The 15,174-nt window shown below is 39.0% G+C and overlaps 1 protein-coding gene across 2 annotated transcripts in view; it reads right to left on the bottom strand.

Annotated features, from left to right (window-relative positions):
- The window catches only part of ME1 (malic enzyme 1), a 192,792-nt gene that overhangs the window by 92,820 nt on the left and 84,798 nt on the right, over positions 1–15,174 (bottom strand). For both annotated transcript variants that reach the window (XM_030859406.3, XM_060283299.2), the window contains exon 6: positions 6,772–6,875. In XM_030859406.3, the coding sequence (XP_030715266.1) occupies positions 6,772–6,875 (104 nt within the window). The remainder of the gene's footprint in view (positions 1–6,771; positions 6,876–15,174) is intronic.

The raw sequence follows: 15,174 nt of genomic DNA on the forward strand, positions 1-15,174 counted from the left end.
TATTTTAGAAACCAGCAATAGGGTAGCGAAGGAGAGAGTAAACTCCCGCTCTCATGAAACTTACAGTATAAGGACGTAGGCAGAACATAAATAAATATATATATGTCAGATACTGATAAATGCAGAGAAGAAGAAAAATGAGTTGGGGGTAAAATTGTAAATAAGTTGCTCAAGGAAGACCTCATTGACCTCATTTCATTTTAATTTATTATTATTTTTTTTTTGCCACGCCACGAGATCTTAGTTCCCTGACCACGGATCAAACTCAGGCCCCCGGCAGTGAAAGCGCCGAGTTCTAACCACTGGACTGCCAGGGTACTCCCTTGAGGAATTTTAAATATCTCTTGAAAGGAGGAGAGAGCTAGCCATGTGGAAAACTGGGCAAGGTGAGGGTGGGAGGATTCCAAAGAGAAGAAATGACAAGCCCTGAGGCATTAGCATGCCTGGCTTTAATTAGAAAAACAGCAAACAAGGAATCAGATGGTTCAGGGCCTTTTTTGCTATGGCAAGGACTTAGTTTTATTCTGCATGACATGATAAGCCCTTGCAGGGTTCTGAGCAGAGAAATTACCTAACGTACAATCATTTTAGCTTCTGTGTTGAGAACAGACTAAAGGGCAACAAGGGAGGAACAACTGAAACTAGTCGGGAGACTGTTACCAACAATCAGGGAGAAGAGGTTCAGATAAGGGAAGTAACAATACAGACAACGAGCAATGGCTAGTTTCTGGATACATTTTGAAGTTAAAGCTAACAAGTTTTGCAAGTAGCATGGTACAGAGTGATAACTCCAGTGATTTTCATCTCAGGAACAGGAAGAATGGGCTGTCACTTACTGGGTGGGAAATACTGCAGCAGGAGCGGGGTGGGGTGGGTGGGAGGTCGGGAGTCCAGCTCCCCACGGGCTCCATAAGGCTCTTTCTTTCTAGTGCAGATCTGTATCACGGAGGAAGCAGACTATGATCCTGGAGTTCAGAGGAGAGGTACAGACTCCAAACACAGATTTCGGAGTCACAGATATAAAGATCAATGACCAGACGAGGTCACCAAGTAACGAGGAAAGCTCCAAGCCCTGGAGTACGGTAAAGTATAGAGGTCAAGGGAATGAAAAGAAAGAAGCCAAGGGAAGTGTGAAGGAGCAACCAGTGAGGTAGAAGGAAAGTGAGCAGGGTGTGCTATTCTGGAAGCAGAGGGAAGAAAATCATGTACTAAAAATGTTCAGTGAACATATCCGGGCATAGAAATTATTTCTTATTCAGGATTATTTTCTTAACCTATATTCTCAGATGTAGAATTACTAGGACCAACTGGTAAAATCGTTGAAAAGGCAAATACTAGGGAAACAGACCTGTGGTACTCCATTGGAGCTGCTACTTAGTATCCAGGCTAATCAATCAATACTTTCTGAATTCAGTTTTCCACTGTTAATGAATTTACCTAACTATAATCAAAGAGCTCCTATTAATTTTCAACAAAAGTACCATGACTAAAAAGTATCATGACTTTGACAACGGACTTCATAGAAGAGGTAACTGGTATCTATAACACTCATCTGATTTATATAAATTAAGTCACTATTATTCTCAGTCCAATTTCCTGTTTCCTTCATTGCATTCACTATGAATTTCATTCTTTCATTTGCTTATATTTTCTTGTCTATTATCTGTCTCCTCTAACAGAGAAGCTATGTGAAAGGCAGGGATTATTTTTGTCCGACTCAGCCCCATATCCCCAGCACCAAACACAGTGCCTGGCTTTCAACAAATGAATGAATGAATCAAAACAATGAGAAATTAAAAACAGATTGACACGACATTCTTACTGGAGAGATCTAGCTTCTGTTAGGGCACAGTTGCCTGGGGCAACTCAGTGGTTTGCTCCAATGACCAATGTTTCCAAAGCAAAAATACTATGCAGAGGCTAGCATCTGTCTATCATCTGACTTATAACAGAATATCAGGAATATGGTCCACCCTACAGATGGACCATAAAAAAAAAAGGCACCTGCCTTTATTGCAAACCGTAAAACTTTTTTTCTGCCTAGTTTTCATCTTAATCTAAATATCACTGTGTTATGGCTCTCAGATCCCCCACTGTTGCCCAGGGGTTGCCTCAGCTACAGAGAACACTACACCATAGGTCACGCTCTTTCTCAGGGTGACACACATCCAATGACTAACTGATGTAGGAATAGAAAGGCTTGGCTATCTCAGCCCAACTGGGGGCAATTCTGAAAAGCCACTGTAGTTGCAGAGTTCCCCGTGGGGCCAGAGGAAGGTGTCTTGTGCTGCAGTTTTTCCCTGTGCCCATTCCTGCCGCCTGGGTACCCCTTCCACAGGGTAGGGCACTTCTTATAAACCTCTGAATAGTAAAGGTCGTTTCAAAATATGTTTCCCAGGTAACCTAATCTGTGACAGACGGTACCAGGAGTGGTCTGAGAAAGCAGGTGATCAGATGGGGCTTTGGAGCTAGGTCACTAGTTGCCTGGCTGGCAAAGAGGAGCCCAATCCCAGTGGAACACAGAGAACCCCTGGCACAAGGTGGCTATCCACCTGTTAAAGCTCTCACCAGAGGTAGGCTGGGATGGTATACCAGCAGAAGGGGAACAGTTTAGCCAGAATGATGTTTGAGAAACATAGGAGAAATAAAAACTATAAGGACAATGGAAAAAGAATATAAAAAGCTAAGGGCAATATATGTATAACTGATTTACTTTGCTGTACACCTGAAACTAACAGAACATTGTAAATCAACTATACTCCAACAGAATTTAAAAAAAAAAAAAAGGAATGCATTTGTAAATTTGAAGAAAAAAAAAAAAAGCTAAGGGCAAGTAACCACCAACAAGAAAGCCAGAGGAACTCTCTGGTAGATACAAAAATGCTCTCAGATCTTGCAGCTTTTGGGCAAAGAAAGATAATGGCCAGGAACAGGGATTAATCGTCAGAGTAGTCAAAAACTCCCTAACTTCCAGGCACAGAAGATGTGCTAAGTCAGGATCCTGACTGGAAAAGAACAGGATCCTGCCACATGGGATGAGATGTCTTGTTTGATGCCTCCCAAAATCCTGAATTCCCAGATTCCCCAGAACTTTCTGAACCCACAAAAGTGGCCTGCCCCTTCTTTTTTCAGGATGATGTAGGTAGAGGCTTCTCTCCCGTAAGACCACCTGTGTCTCTGTAACCCCCCATCTGTCCACCGTCACCTCCTCTCCAGAAATTTTGGCCTATACAACTAGGGTTATATCACAATATAACCCACCTGGGATGTAAGACGCCTGATAAAGGAAAAAGAAAGAGGCTATTTATTTGAGAAAGGAACTGCAAGATCTAGCAAGTTTACATTAGCAAGGAGAGTACATCTAAGATTAAATTCTGAGGGTGTTTAATCAAAGGGGCTGCAATTTAAGATGAGGTAAGGGAGAGTTTATTGATTTGAGGGCACTGTGCTGAGATGCAAGATTTACAACCAGCAAGAATCTCAGGAGACGGTACAAACTGGCTACTAGGATGGTTCCTAAAAACAGGGGCCAAGTAACAGCTCATGTAATGCTGAAATGCTAAGAATGCGGGGGCAGATGGCAGAAGAGGGGAGTACAGGCTCAGAGAGTGCATTCTGGGGTGCACATGCTACATAAGGCCAGAACCCCACTGGATGGTGATGTTGCCTGGGAAGGTCCAGAAAACACACCACTTACCAAAGCCATGAGGAATGTATTAGTGAGAAGACATCTACATTACTAGGTTCTGCATGGTGGCTCTCTTCTGAAGGTCAGAAGTGACAGAGGAAAGGTTTTTATGGAACCAGGCTCATTAACAGCCATGGGGATAATAGAACCAGATGAGGACCGGAAGCCACCAGAAGCCAGGTAGATACAATCATCCTGAGGGTGGCAAGGTTGGTGTGCAGGGGGTGCTGACCCACAGTTATTGACCTAATTCATAGAGTATGGCATCCCTAGAGACAAAATAAGAAGCTAATGAGGCTACTATTCAATAGGTACATTCAAAAGAAATCAAAGACATATGACCACAAAGCTGAGGGTAGCTGCCCCAACGAAGTCCCAATCACATGCTCAGTTTCCAAACCTTCGCTAATTTTTGGACTCACTGATGGAAGAAGAAGCCTAGTCTCCAGAAGGCAGGATCTTGCAATACCATGGCCAGAACAAAAGACAGGGCTTCCCTGGTGGCACAGTGGTTGAGAGTCTGCCTGCCGATGCAGGGGACACGGGTTCGTGCCCCGGTCCGGGAAGATCCCACATGCCGTGGAGCGGCTGGGCCCGTGAGCCATGGCCGCCGGGCCTGCGCGTCCGGAGCCTGTGCTCTGCAGCGGCAGAGGCCACAACAGTGAGAGGCCCGCATACCGCAAAAAAAAAAAAAGAATACAAGATAATAATTCCCCCAATCCTTCCCCAAACGGACCTATAGTCCTTTATTCAAGCCACTGTGCACTGGGGACAGGGAATACCCAAACATTTTGAGGGCACAGAGTTGACAGTGATACCAGGAGACCTGAAGCATCAATATGCTGTCCCTCCACGTTAGAAGCGTATGGAGGCCCGTAATTAATGGTGCCCTGGCCAAGGTCTAGTTCATACTGGATCCACTGGGACCACAGACCCAGGCGGTGGTGATTTCCACAGTCCCCAAATATAGAACCAGGATAGACATATACTTGGCGACTGCCACAACACCCGTATCAAATCTTTGGCCTATGAGGTAAGATATGTAATTGCAGAGAAAGCCAAGAGGAAGAAGTTGCAACTGCCCCATCCCAACCCTGACAAGATAGTAAATTATAAAACCAACATAATGTTGCTCGGGGAGTGGGGAATGGAAATTAGTTTTTCCTTAAGGGTCGAAATAGCATGCAGGGGTGGTCCCAAGGCTGTTGGCCGGTCGACGTTGCAGCTCAACTTCTCTTTTATCCACTTCTTTTTCTGTCCCCTCCCCCTCCAAAGGGGTTGATTCCAAGCATACTCCTTAATATCTCCATCTCAGAACCAGATTCCTGGCTAAGCCAACTTGTAACAGGCATTTTCCACCTTGAATGTAAGTTATATTTCCTTTTTAAATGATCTTGGGCTTATCTTCAGGACTACTCCCCAATTTAATTTGGTAGTACTAGGTTTCATTACTAGAAAACTTTTCCCAAAGTAGTGTCCTGCCAGGAAGTGTCTTTGAAAAGTCTGTGGGATTTTTCTCTGGGAAGAGCCCAGAAGTATAATTCCTGATTTACAGGTGGTCTCTGCATTTTAAATTATTGTTGACTCTTGTCAAACCCTATTTCCTTATTATAGATCCTAGGTAACCTCTCAATTCAACATTTAAAAAAAAACAACAACAGCTTTTCTGATTCTAGACTGACACAGCTTATTCAAAATTAGCTTTTCATCTGGAAAGCTTTTCATTGATTATGGAAATATTCATTTTATTTAACAGCATTTAAGAATATAGGCCATACACGCTAAGTTCATAACTTGTTTTAACAGCTTCTTTGTAAGTATATTTAAGTTATCGATATAAAGATAGATTTTATTTACACAAACAGAAAATAAAAACAAATATGTTGAGAATTTCCTTTTCTTTCATATAGCCTTGCAGTATTCTCTATACAATCTCTTGATTAATGTTGCTACCTATAAAGTTACACATAATTTCAAAAACTTACATAAATTTTACAGGGTAAGGAATTTAAACATGAAAAACTACTATCAATTAACTGTACCATGAAATCTTGAACTTAAACTGTAGAGTTTCTCAACTATTTCTATGAGTAAGTGTAGTTTATTATAAGTTTAAGTTAATAAATAATAACAATAAATAAATCAGTAGTAGTCCATACTAATTGGCAAATATATTCTGCACAAAATCTCGGGTAATAAGAGATTCAAAATATTCTAAATACTGTGCAAGCTGATGAAAGCATTTTCGGCTGTTGAATTCAACTTCTTAAAATTAAACCTTGTAATAAAAAAAAAACAAGAAGTATGTCTATAGTTACAATTGATTCTAGTGATGAGTTCATTTCTATGAAAAACCAAAGCAACATATGTGTTTTTAAATAGTACATGGTTTCTGTGGCTATACAGAAACAAATGGGATGGCTGTCAGTATGACAACATTCTCTCAGAACTTATTACTAAATTATGGCAGAAGTCTCTACCTTGAAGGAAAAAAACTGGATAATTTTACAGTAGCCCTGGGTCCACAATTAAATGCTACCTAGACCAGGTGAAATATTGTACTGCATCTTAACCAAATACAGTCGATTTAATCAGAGATTCATGGATCTTGCTCCATTCTGGACCCTGTGGATTGTACTAACTCATGCTCACTTCTTCCTCTGCTTCTCCTACCGCAAGAGTCAGATTCACCCACAAAGATGACGGAAGACCAAATTTTACCAGCAGCCAGAAACAAAGTACAGACTGCCAGTAACCATGAAAAGGCTTGCCCAGGTAATTCAGTCACTAGCCACTGCCTCATTCACCATAATCATGCCTCCCGAACAACAGAATCTGAAGATTCTTGTAAGAAAAAAGTATCTTCAGGGATAGAAACAGAGACAACTTTTGGCGGGGGAGACACATGAGATTATCATTCGGCCAGCAACAGTTATGAGGAGATATATATATTTCATTCAAATCACTTCTAGTTGTTAAACATACTGCACCATACTTGGATATTTTTACAGTTTATTATGTTAGGTTATCTTTAAGTTTTTGAAATTTAACTTAAAAATAGATAAAATAAAGATTATACGTACTTGGAAGAAACTGCCTCCATGAATTCATCCAAGAAATCATCATATTCAGGACCTCTCACTCTTCTCTGCCGGAGTCCAATGTACAATGGATCTTTAAGTAACTCCTATTTATAAAAAAAGTTACCGTAAGTATAGAAATAACTAAAAGCAAGTCATTTACTCTTTCTGAGTGAACCTCAGTTTTCTCATCTGTACAAAAAGGATAGAAATGGAAATAAAATCTAGCTATACTGATTCAGAATTAACCTACAGAGTTATTATTTAGTATTATATATAATATAGCTACAGTGCTTATAAATAAGAATATGAAATATAATTACTAAACATTTAAAAGATTCTTATGTTTTTACTGTTATTCTTATGTCTTATTCTAGAGGAGAGAAAAGGTATTAAAATCTCTCAGTTGTGTAAAATTCAAAAGGCAAAGCTCATCACATAGAAAAACAATACTGAGATTTGAAGTATCATATTAGCTTAGGAAATGGAAAGACAGCAATTCCTTTCTTAGATTTTTTCTAAAACTGATACACACACACACACACACATATATATATATACACATATATCAGGCAACACTACTCTGTTTAAGCTTTAGAATAGGTAATTTTTTAATAAAATCAGTTTTTAACTGAGGTATAATTTATATACAGTAATATGCACCCATTTATAACAAAAGCTCCCAGTAAACTAGGAATAGAAAGGAAATTCCTCAAACTCATAAAGGGCATCTGTGAAAAACCCACAACAAACAACATATTTAACAGTGAAAGACTGAATGCTATTCCCCTAAAACTGAAAACAAGACAAGGATATCTAGTCTCATCACTTCTATTCAACACTATGCATACTAGAGATCCTAGCCATTAAAATTAGGCAAGAAAAAGAAAAAAACAGGAATAAGGATTGGAAAGGAATAAGTAAACTGTTTCTATTTGTACACACATGACCATGTACATGGGAAATGCTAAGGAATCTATCAAAAAATTCACTAGAAATAATACATGAATTTAACATGATTGTAGGATATAAGGTCAATTTACACAAATCAAATGTATATCTATATACTAGCAATGAATAGTTGAAAATGAAATAAAATATACAACTCCACTTAGAACAGCATTCCAGAACATAAAATTCATAGGGACAAATTTAACGAAACATGTGGAAGGCCTATATACTGGAAAGCACAAAATACTGCTGAAAGAAATTACAAAGACAAACTTTTTACAGCCTGGGAAAAATGGCAATCTGTTTGACATAACAGTGAAACAATTGACAACACTGCCACCTTCAGTAACCTAGAATAGAGAAGAATGTACCTAACGCACTTGTGAATCTGACTAAAAAGATTTCCAGGCAGAATGCTGAATGCATAAACTGGCTGTGTGCTAAGGTTAAAACGGACATGAACTAAAGAAGGAAATGTTCAGCTTGTGAGCAACATTTAAACAGAATATAGAGGACACAAGACTTGCCTGCAAAAGATTTCCAAAGTAAAATAAGGCCTGTGGTCAAAGAATAAATTAAGTGTGTGGTTGTAATAACTCTTTTGAAAGCTTCTGAATGATTTAAAGTGGAGCCTAGGAGACCATTTTGCCTAGTTCAGTGGAACTGGTACCACAGCACTCTGATATGTCAACCAATAATAGGGAGAAGGCCTATTTTGAAAAGAATTGTGAGTAGGGCCTTTATCTAATGTAGTAGACTATAATCTGATATACAGAAAGCCGAAAAGAAATTTTTAAAGGTACTGTACTACTTGGATTAATTGACACAGAGACACTTCAAAATGAAAATACTTCACTGGATCCTCCACTTTCCACAGGCAGGAAGCAGACTGAGAGAGCCATTCTGATGCAATGGGGCCATTTCTTATGGAACAGGAAGACTATCTCAGAGGACAGAGCCAAGAACCCAGACAGAAGAGCCAAAAGCCTAGGAGAACAATGAACTACAGAACCACTCTGAAGAAGAAGAACTGGGACTCTTCAAAGAACATTCCCTGCTCCTCAAGTAGGTGGCCTGGCAACATACGTCCACTGGGAATTCAGAATTGCTATGAACTACTTAGAGCCATATGACTCCTATTCCTGCCATTCTGAAAGGGAGTGTTGACTGCAGTCATTCTGTCCCTGCCTCACCACTGTATGCTTGGTACGTGGGAACATACAGGAGGAACCACATCAAGGAGCAAAACACGAGGGTCTTCATTTGCATCTAGACCTGATTTAGATGACAGGATCCTGAACTGTGGGCCTGCTGTTTTTCCTGGGATGACATTTTTGGAAACCTAGGATGGAGATGAGCATATTTTACATGTGGAATGTGAACAATGTGTGAAGGGTGAGAATCTCTACAGAGAAAGGCTAAGCTGTCCCAAGAAGTCCAGCCTCCTCAGCCATCCCAGGGAATCAAGAACATTAATAAAACAGCAATTATTCTAAGTCACTAGGTTTGGAGGTGGTTTATAGATAAATGATATGGTTTTGCAGGTGTGGTTATGTTGTTAAGAAGGTTGAACCATCTGAGTCACCTAAGTTGGAATTTGCTTACAGACAACAGAAACTATAGCCCAGTTCACACGTCTTGCCCTAGTGTAATTACTAATAGTATCCTCTTTCATTGTGAAAGTGCCTTGGTTTGGCCAATACATTATGTGGTCGTCCCACTTATAATGTACTGCACAACAATGGGTTAAGGCTTTCTGGCTAGCTGGAAGTTAGCATATCAAATCATATAAATGTATTTCACAGGAAATGTAAAATCTGAAACAGTACTGTTGTAAAGCCCAGCTGTTCCTTGAGGCCTAAAAGCTTTAAACAATCTACTGGCAGGCTTCTGAACAGTTGATGTTGAAGTGCCAATGAGCTACTAATGGCTGCCAGAATTAAAATACTTTCTCCATGTCTGGGACATAGTTGGACTTCTAAAACGTGAATTAGAAAAAGAACACAATTGAGAAAAGATGTTACATGTTTCCCTTCTCTTTTCTCTCATTCTTTCCCATGATAGTAATTAAAGTATATCATTAAGAAGTCTGCTACAGTGAAGAGTCAGTTATGAAGATTTATGAACAAGATAAAGCTTTTGAATTAAATCAGGAAGTTATAAAATTCTTCCAGTCATAATGTCTCTGTCAAAAGTTACTCTTTTTTAAAAATTTCATGATAATTAAAGCTTTAATAATGAGTGCATTCTTGGAGATCTGGCTGACAAAAAAATAACATCTACAAAAAGCAATTTAACAAGATTACCCAGTTGTGATAATGGCACCATAGACCAAGTAGCCTGGCACAGAAGTGACATTAATTCATTGGATTAAAAACTTCTCACAGCCAAGAGTAAAAACTTAATAGATCTTTGTTGGAAAATAAATGAAAGACTTGGTATTAAGCAAACACTTTAAAAAGATTAGACCTTCTTTAACAAGAGGTGTCACATGCAATGCATTTGTTGTCACTGAAGACTTACAAAGACTTAGAAGCACGTGAGAAGGAAAAAACTTAGGCTTTGAAAGAGAGTAAAGGACAAAAGCATATGGAAACGTAAGAGAGTTTCAAAAAGGAGATAAGGAGGGTATATATTGATAAAATTAATTATCATACTTCTTAGCACTGTCTCAACTCTGGAACCTTGGGAATTTTTATTTGAAGTTAATAATAATCACTATCAAGTTTTACCTTGTTCATATCTCTCATTTCTACCATTCCAGTCTAAAGTTTCTGAGAAATAAAAAATATTTTCTCAATATTCTAAAGTTTTTAAAAATCATTACAAAAAGCAGTACTTCCTATCAGAAAATTTGAGAGCACTGAAATGTAAAATCAAAAACAAAGAAAACCAATAAGCTCTACCCAAGGTGCTAGTGGTAGCACCCCACCACCAGCACCTTGATGCATATTCTCCTATGTCCTTTTCTTTACATCTATGCATGTATAATATTATCTGTCCAAACTGGGGACAATATCATAGACTGTTTTATAACCCCTTTTCACATCGGAATATATAGTGGAAAATTTTCACATCACTCACTAGATGAACATTTTTTTTTTTTACATCTTTATTGGAGTACAATTGCCCTACAATGGTGTGTTAGTTTCTGCTCCACAACTAAGTGAATCAGCCACACACATACACATGTTCCCATATCTCCTCCCCCCTGCGTCTCCCTCCCTCCCACCCTCTCCATCCCACCCCTCCAGGCGGTCACAAAGCACCGAGCTGGTCTCCCCGTGCCATGAGGCTGCTTCCCACTATCTATCTATTTTACGTTTGGTAGTGTGTATATGTCCATGCCACTCTCTCACTTTGTCCCAGCTTACCCTTCCCCCTCCCCATATCCACAAGTCCATTCTCTAGTAGGCCTGTGTCTTTATTCCCGTCTTGCCCCTAGGTTCTTCGTGACATTTTTTTTTTCTTGAATTCCATATATATGTTAGCATATGGTATTTGTCTTTCTCTTTCTGACTTACTTCACTCTGTATGACAGACTCTGGGTCCATCTACCTCATTACAAATAGCTCAATTTCCTTTCTTTTTATGGCTGAGTAATATTCCATTGTATACATGTGCCACATCTTCTTTATCCATTCATCCAATGATGGACACTTAGGTTGTTTCCATCTCCTGGCTATTGTAAATAGAGATTCAATGAACATTTTGGTACATGACTCTTTTTGAATTATGGTTTTCTCAGGGCATATGCCCAGTAGTGGGATTGCTGGGTCATATGGTGGTTCTATTTGTAGTTTTTTAAGGAACCTCCATACTGTTCTCCATAGTGGCTGTACCAATTCACATTCCCACCAGCAGTGCAAGAGGGTTCCCTTTTCTCCACACCCTCTCCAGCATTTATTGTTTCTAGATTTTTTGATGATGGCCATTCTGACTGGTGTGAGATGATATCTCATTGTCGTTTTGATTTGCATTTCTCTAATGATTAATGATGTTGAGCATTCTTTCATGTGTTTGTTGGCAGTCTGTAGATGAACATTTTTAAAATTTGTGATCTGTATTGGAACTCTGCCCTTCTAGAGAGGATGAACACATTAACAATCCCCCACCCCCCAGTGACATATAATAAATATGTTTATTTTGTTGCAACCAAAGGAACAGTATTATCTTTCCACACATGTGTGTGTGTGTGTGTGTGTGTGTATCTGAAGTATACATGTAAAATATATAATAAATAAAATATACAGTAAAGTTAAAAATATATAAATATATTTAAAAATAATGCTATCAAGTAGTATTCATTTATATTTCTTTTCTAATATCATTAAACAGTTTTCATAAGTTTACTGACCATTTTCATTTCTTCATTTTTAAATTATCTGTAACCACTTAGGCAATTTGTATATTTCACATTTAACATTTTCTCATTGAATTGTTCTTTGAATACTAAGAACATTTTAAATCTTTATCTGCCACAAATGTTATGAATATTTCCCATTTCAGCATTTATTTTTCAATTATATTTATAATATACAGATAATCATACTCTGCTGCTATTTACTCATTATTTGCAAATGAAAAACCAAATTCTGTAAAGAAATAATATAAACTTTTTGCTCTTTTGCTGGTTCATGTCATCAATATGATTAAGCAATCTAACTGCCAACGCTCAGGCAAGAGCCTCAAGCAATACTTAAAATGTCAGCTTGCATATGAGCTGGCGCGAATGTTAGCAAGCAGCGGAAATAAAAATGATTAAAATTTGACTGCGGTTCAGTAAGTCTGCAGTGGAGCCCAGCATTCTGCATTTTTAACACATGCCCCCAGTAATTCTGAACGGGGTTCGTTCATGGAACGTATATTGAGAACCACTCGTTTCAACCTTAAATTATTAAGTTAAAATAAAATTATTCTACTTCCCCGAAAATTCCTGTCTCGGGTAAATTTTTTTCTATTTTCGTTTATATAATGGGTATTTCTGAAATATATCACAAACTTCAAGGAGTTCCTGAGACTTAACAGCGCATATAAAACCAATCTGTAGACCCCATTCTCTTTCCCAAGGCATTGATGTTGTGCCTCAGAAAACAGATGAATAAATCCTTGATATAATCCTAATTTAGAGAGAGTGAGGTAAGAGGAGACAATGAAAAAGTAAGCACGTGACAATACACACCAAGCTGGGAACTGAGAGATTACCTTCTCTCCTCTGGCTTTACTATACAATATAACGATTAGTACTCATTCAAATGCAGGATCACTTGACTGAGATGGCAAGCAATCCCCATAATATGAAAGGACAAAGATAAAAAGTGAGCGGGGGAGCTTCCCCAGTGGCGCAGTGGTTGAGAGTCCGCCTGCCAATGCAGGGGACACGGGTTCGTGCCCCGGTCCAGGAAGATCTCACATGCCGCGGAGCGGCTGCGCCCGTGAGCCATGGTCGCTGAGCCTGCGCGTCCAGAGTCTGTGCTCCGCAACGAGACAGGCCACAACAGTGAGAGGCCCGCGTACAGCAAAAGAAAAGAAAAAAGTGAGGGGGGTTGAGGGAGAAATGCTGACAACCTAGCTGGGACCATGTGGCAGGCAGAATAATGACATGCCCCTCCCCACAAACCTATAAATACATTACCTTTTGTGGCATAAGAAAATTTGCAGATGTGATTAAAGGTCAGTCCTTAAAAGCGAAAAACCTTTTCTGGCTGTAGTCAGAGAAAGAAATGGGACGACAGAAACAGGGTCAGAGAGACACTACATTGCTGGCTTTGAAAATAGATGAAGGGGACCATGAACCAAGGACTGGAGGCATTTCTCTAGAAGTTGGAAAAGACACGGGTGTGGAACTCAGCCCTGCTGACATCTTTTATGATTTTAGCCTGGTGGGACTTGTGTCAGGCTTGTGACCTATAGAACTATAAGGTAATATATTTGTGCTATTTCAAGCCGCTCAGTTTGTAGTAATTTGTCATGGTAGCAATAGAAACCTAGTACCAGTCACATTCTAGTGCCAACAATGACTTCTGTACAAGTGCTGAAAGATACATGGCAGGTTCATATGACAGAAAAATCTATAAGGTTTTTCTTTTGTTCAGTTTCTCCCCAACACAGCTGCTTCTTGCCAAACATGAAGAGCATTTTCTAGAACAAAAGGGGAACCTCCTCAACAGGAAGAGGCTTCAACTTTGTGACTTTAAGTTCCAATAAGGATTCCAGATCTAGATACACTGTACACATGAACTGAAGGCCAGACTCAACATAAAGCTAGAATCAGAAAAGCTGAGACCCAGAGCAGCAGTTTAATAAACAGAGACTGACTATGTAGAGACAATATTCTCCCACTCGCACTGCCCATGCCCTCTTGAAGACTGACCATGTGTTACGGGCTCAACTGTGCGCCTCCAAAATTCATATGTTCAAGTCCTAATCCCAGTATTTCAGAATATGACTGTATTTGCAGACAGCGTCTTTAAAAAGGTAATTAAATTAAATGGGGTCACTAGGGTGGGCCCTAATCCAACATAACTGGTGCTCTTCTAAGAAAAAATTAGGACACAGATGCAGAGAGACAAAATACCACTGAAGGACAACAAGCCAAGGAGAGAGAGCTTAGAAGAAAGTGACTCTGCTGACACCTTGATGATGGACTTCCAGCCTTCAGAACTGTGAAAAAATAAATTTCTATTGGCTAAGCCACCCAGTTGATGGTACTGTTACAGCAGCCCAAGCAAACACACACCATGTGATACATGTAGCAGTTTTTAAGACTGGAGGGGGCAAAAGGAACATTTACTCACATCTTTAGTAAAATACCAAGCTTCGATATTGGTCACTTACTTAAGAAAAGATAAATGATAAACATAACTTCTATGGGAAGATTTGGCAACAACAGAAAAAAAAAGAAAGAGAGTATGGAATGCTCTTAAGAGACAAAGAGAATTTATTTCAGGTAAAAGATAACTTTTATATAGCAACTGCTTCACAAGTAAATTAAAGAAAACGTGGACTATGAAATAATAGATGAAAGGTAAGATAAAAACACAAACATCCTACCTAAATAAATGTTTTGCATTATTAACTTAAAGAATAAGAGTATTTTTTGGGCAAGTACTTCTGCGGCTCAGTTCCAGTGTCTCTGTTCTTTAAATTTCTTTTAGTTGTAAGCTGCAGAGATTGAAGAAGGTAGGCAAGTGTGATTTAACAGCAAGGGAGGACTGTCCTATCAATCAGCTGCTAATTCCTTTTCTACTTTCATTACTACTCAATATAGGTATTTATGATAAAAGAGGAAAACATTTGTAATTTATAAAAAAGGGATCTAGCCTTCATGAAACTTTGCTAAGTTATTCTGGCTAAGAAACTAACTGTTGTTAGCAATTGCTTTTGTATTTTTATTATGAAGTGTTAAAACTGGACAGAGATTCACAAAAGGGATGAGATTAAAAATTACGACTA

This window comes from Globicephala melas, chromosome 14 (genome assembly GCF_963455315.2).
Source record: "Globicephala melas chromosome 14, mGloMel1.2, whole genome shotgun sequence".
NCBI classification, from domain to species: Eukaryota; Metazoa; Chordata; class Mammalia; order Artiodactyla; family Delphinidae; genus Globicephala; species Globicephala melas.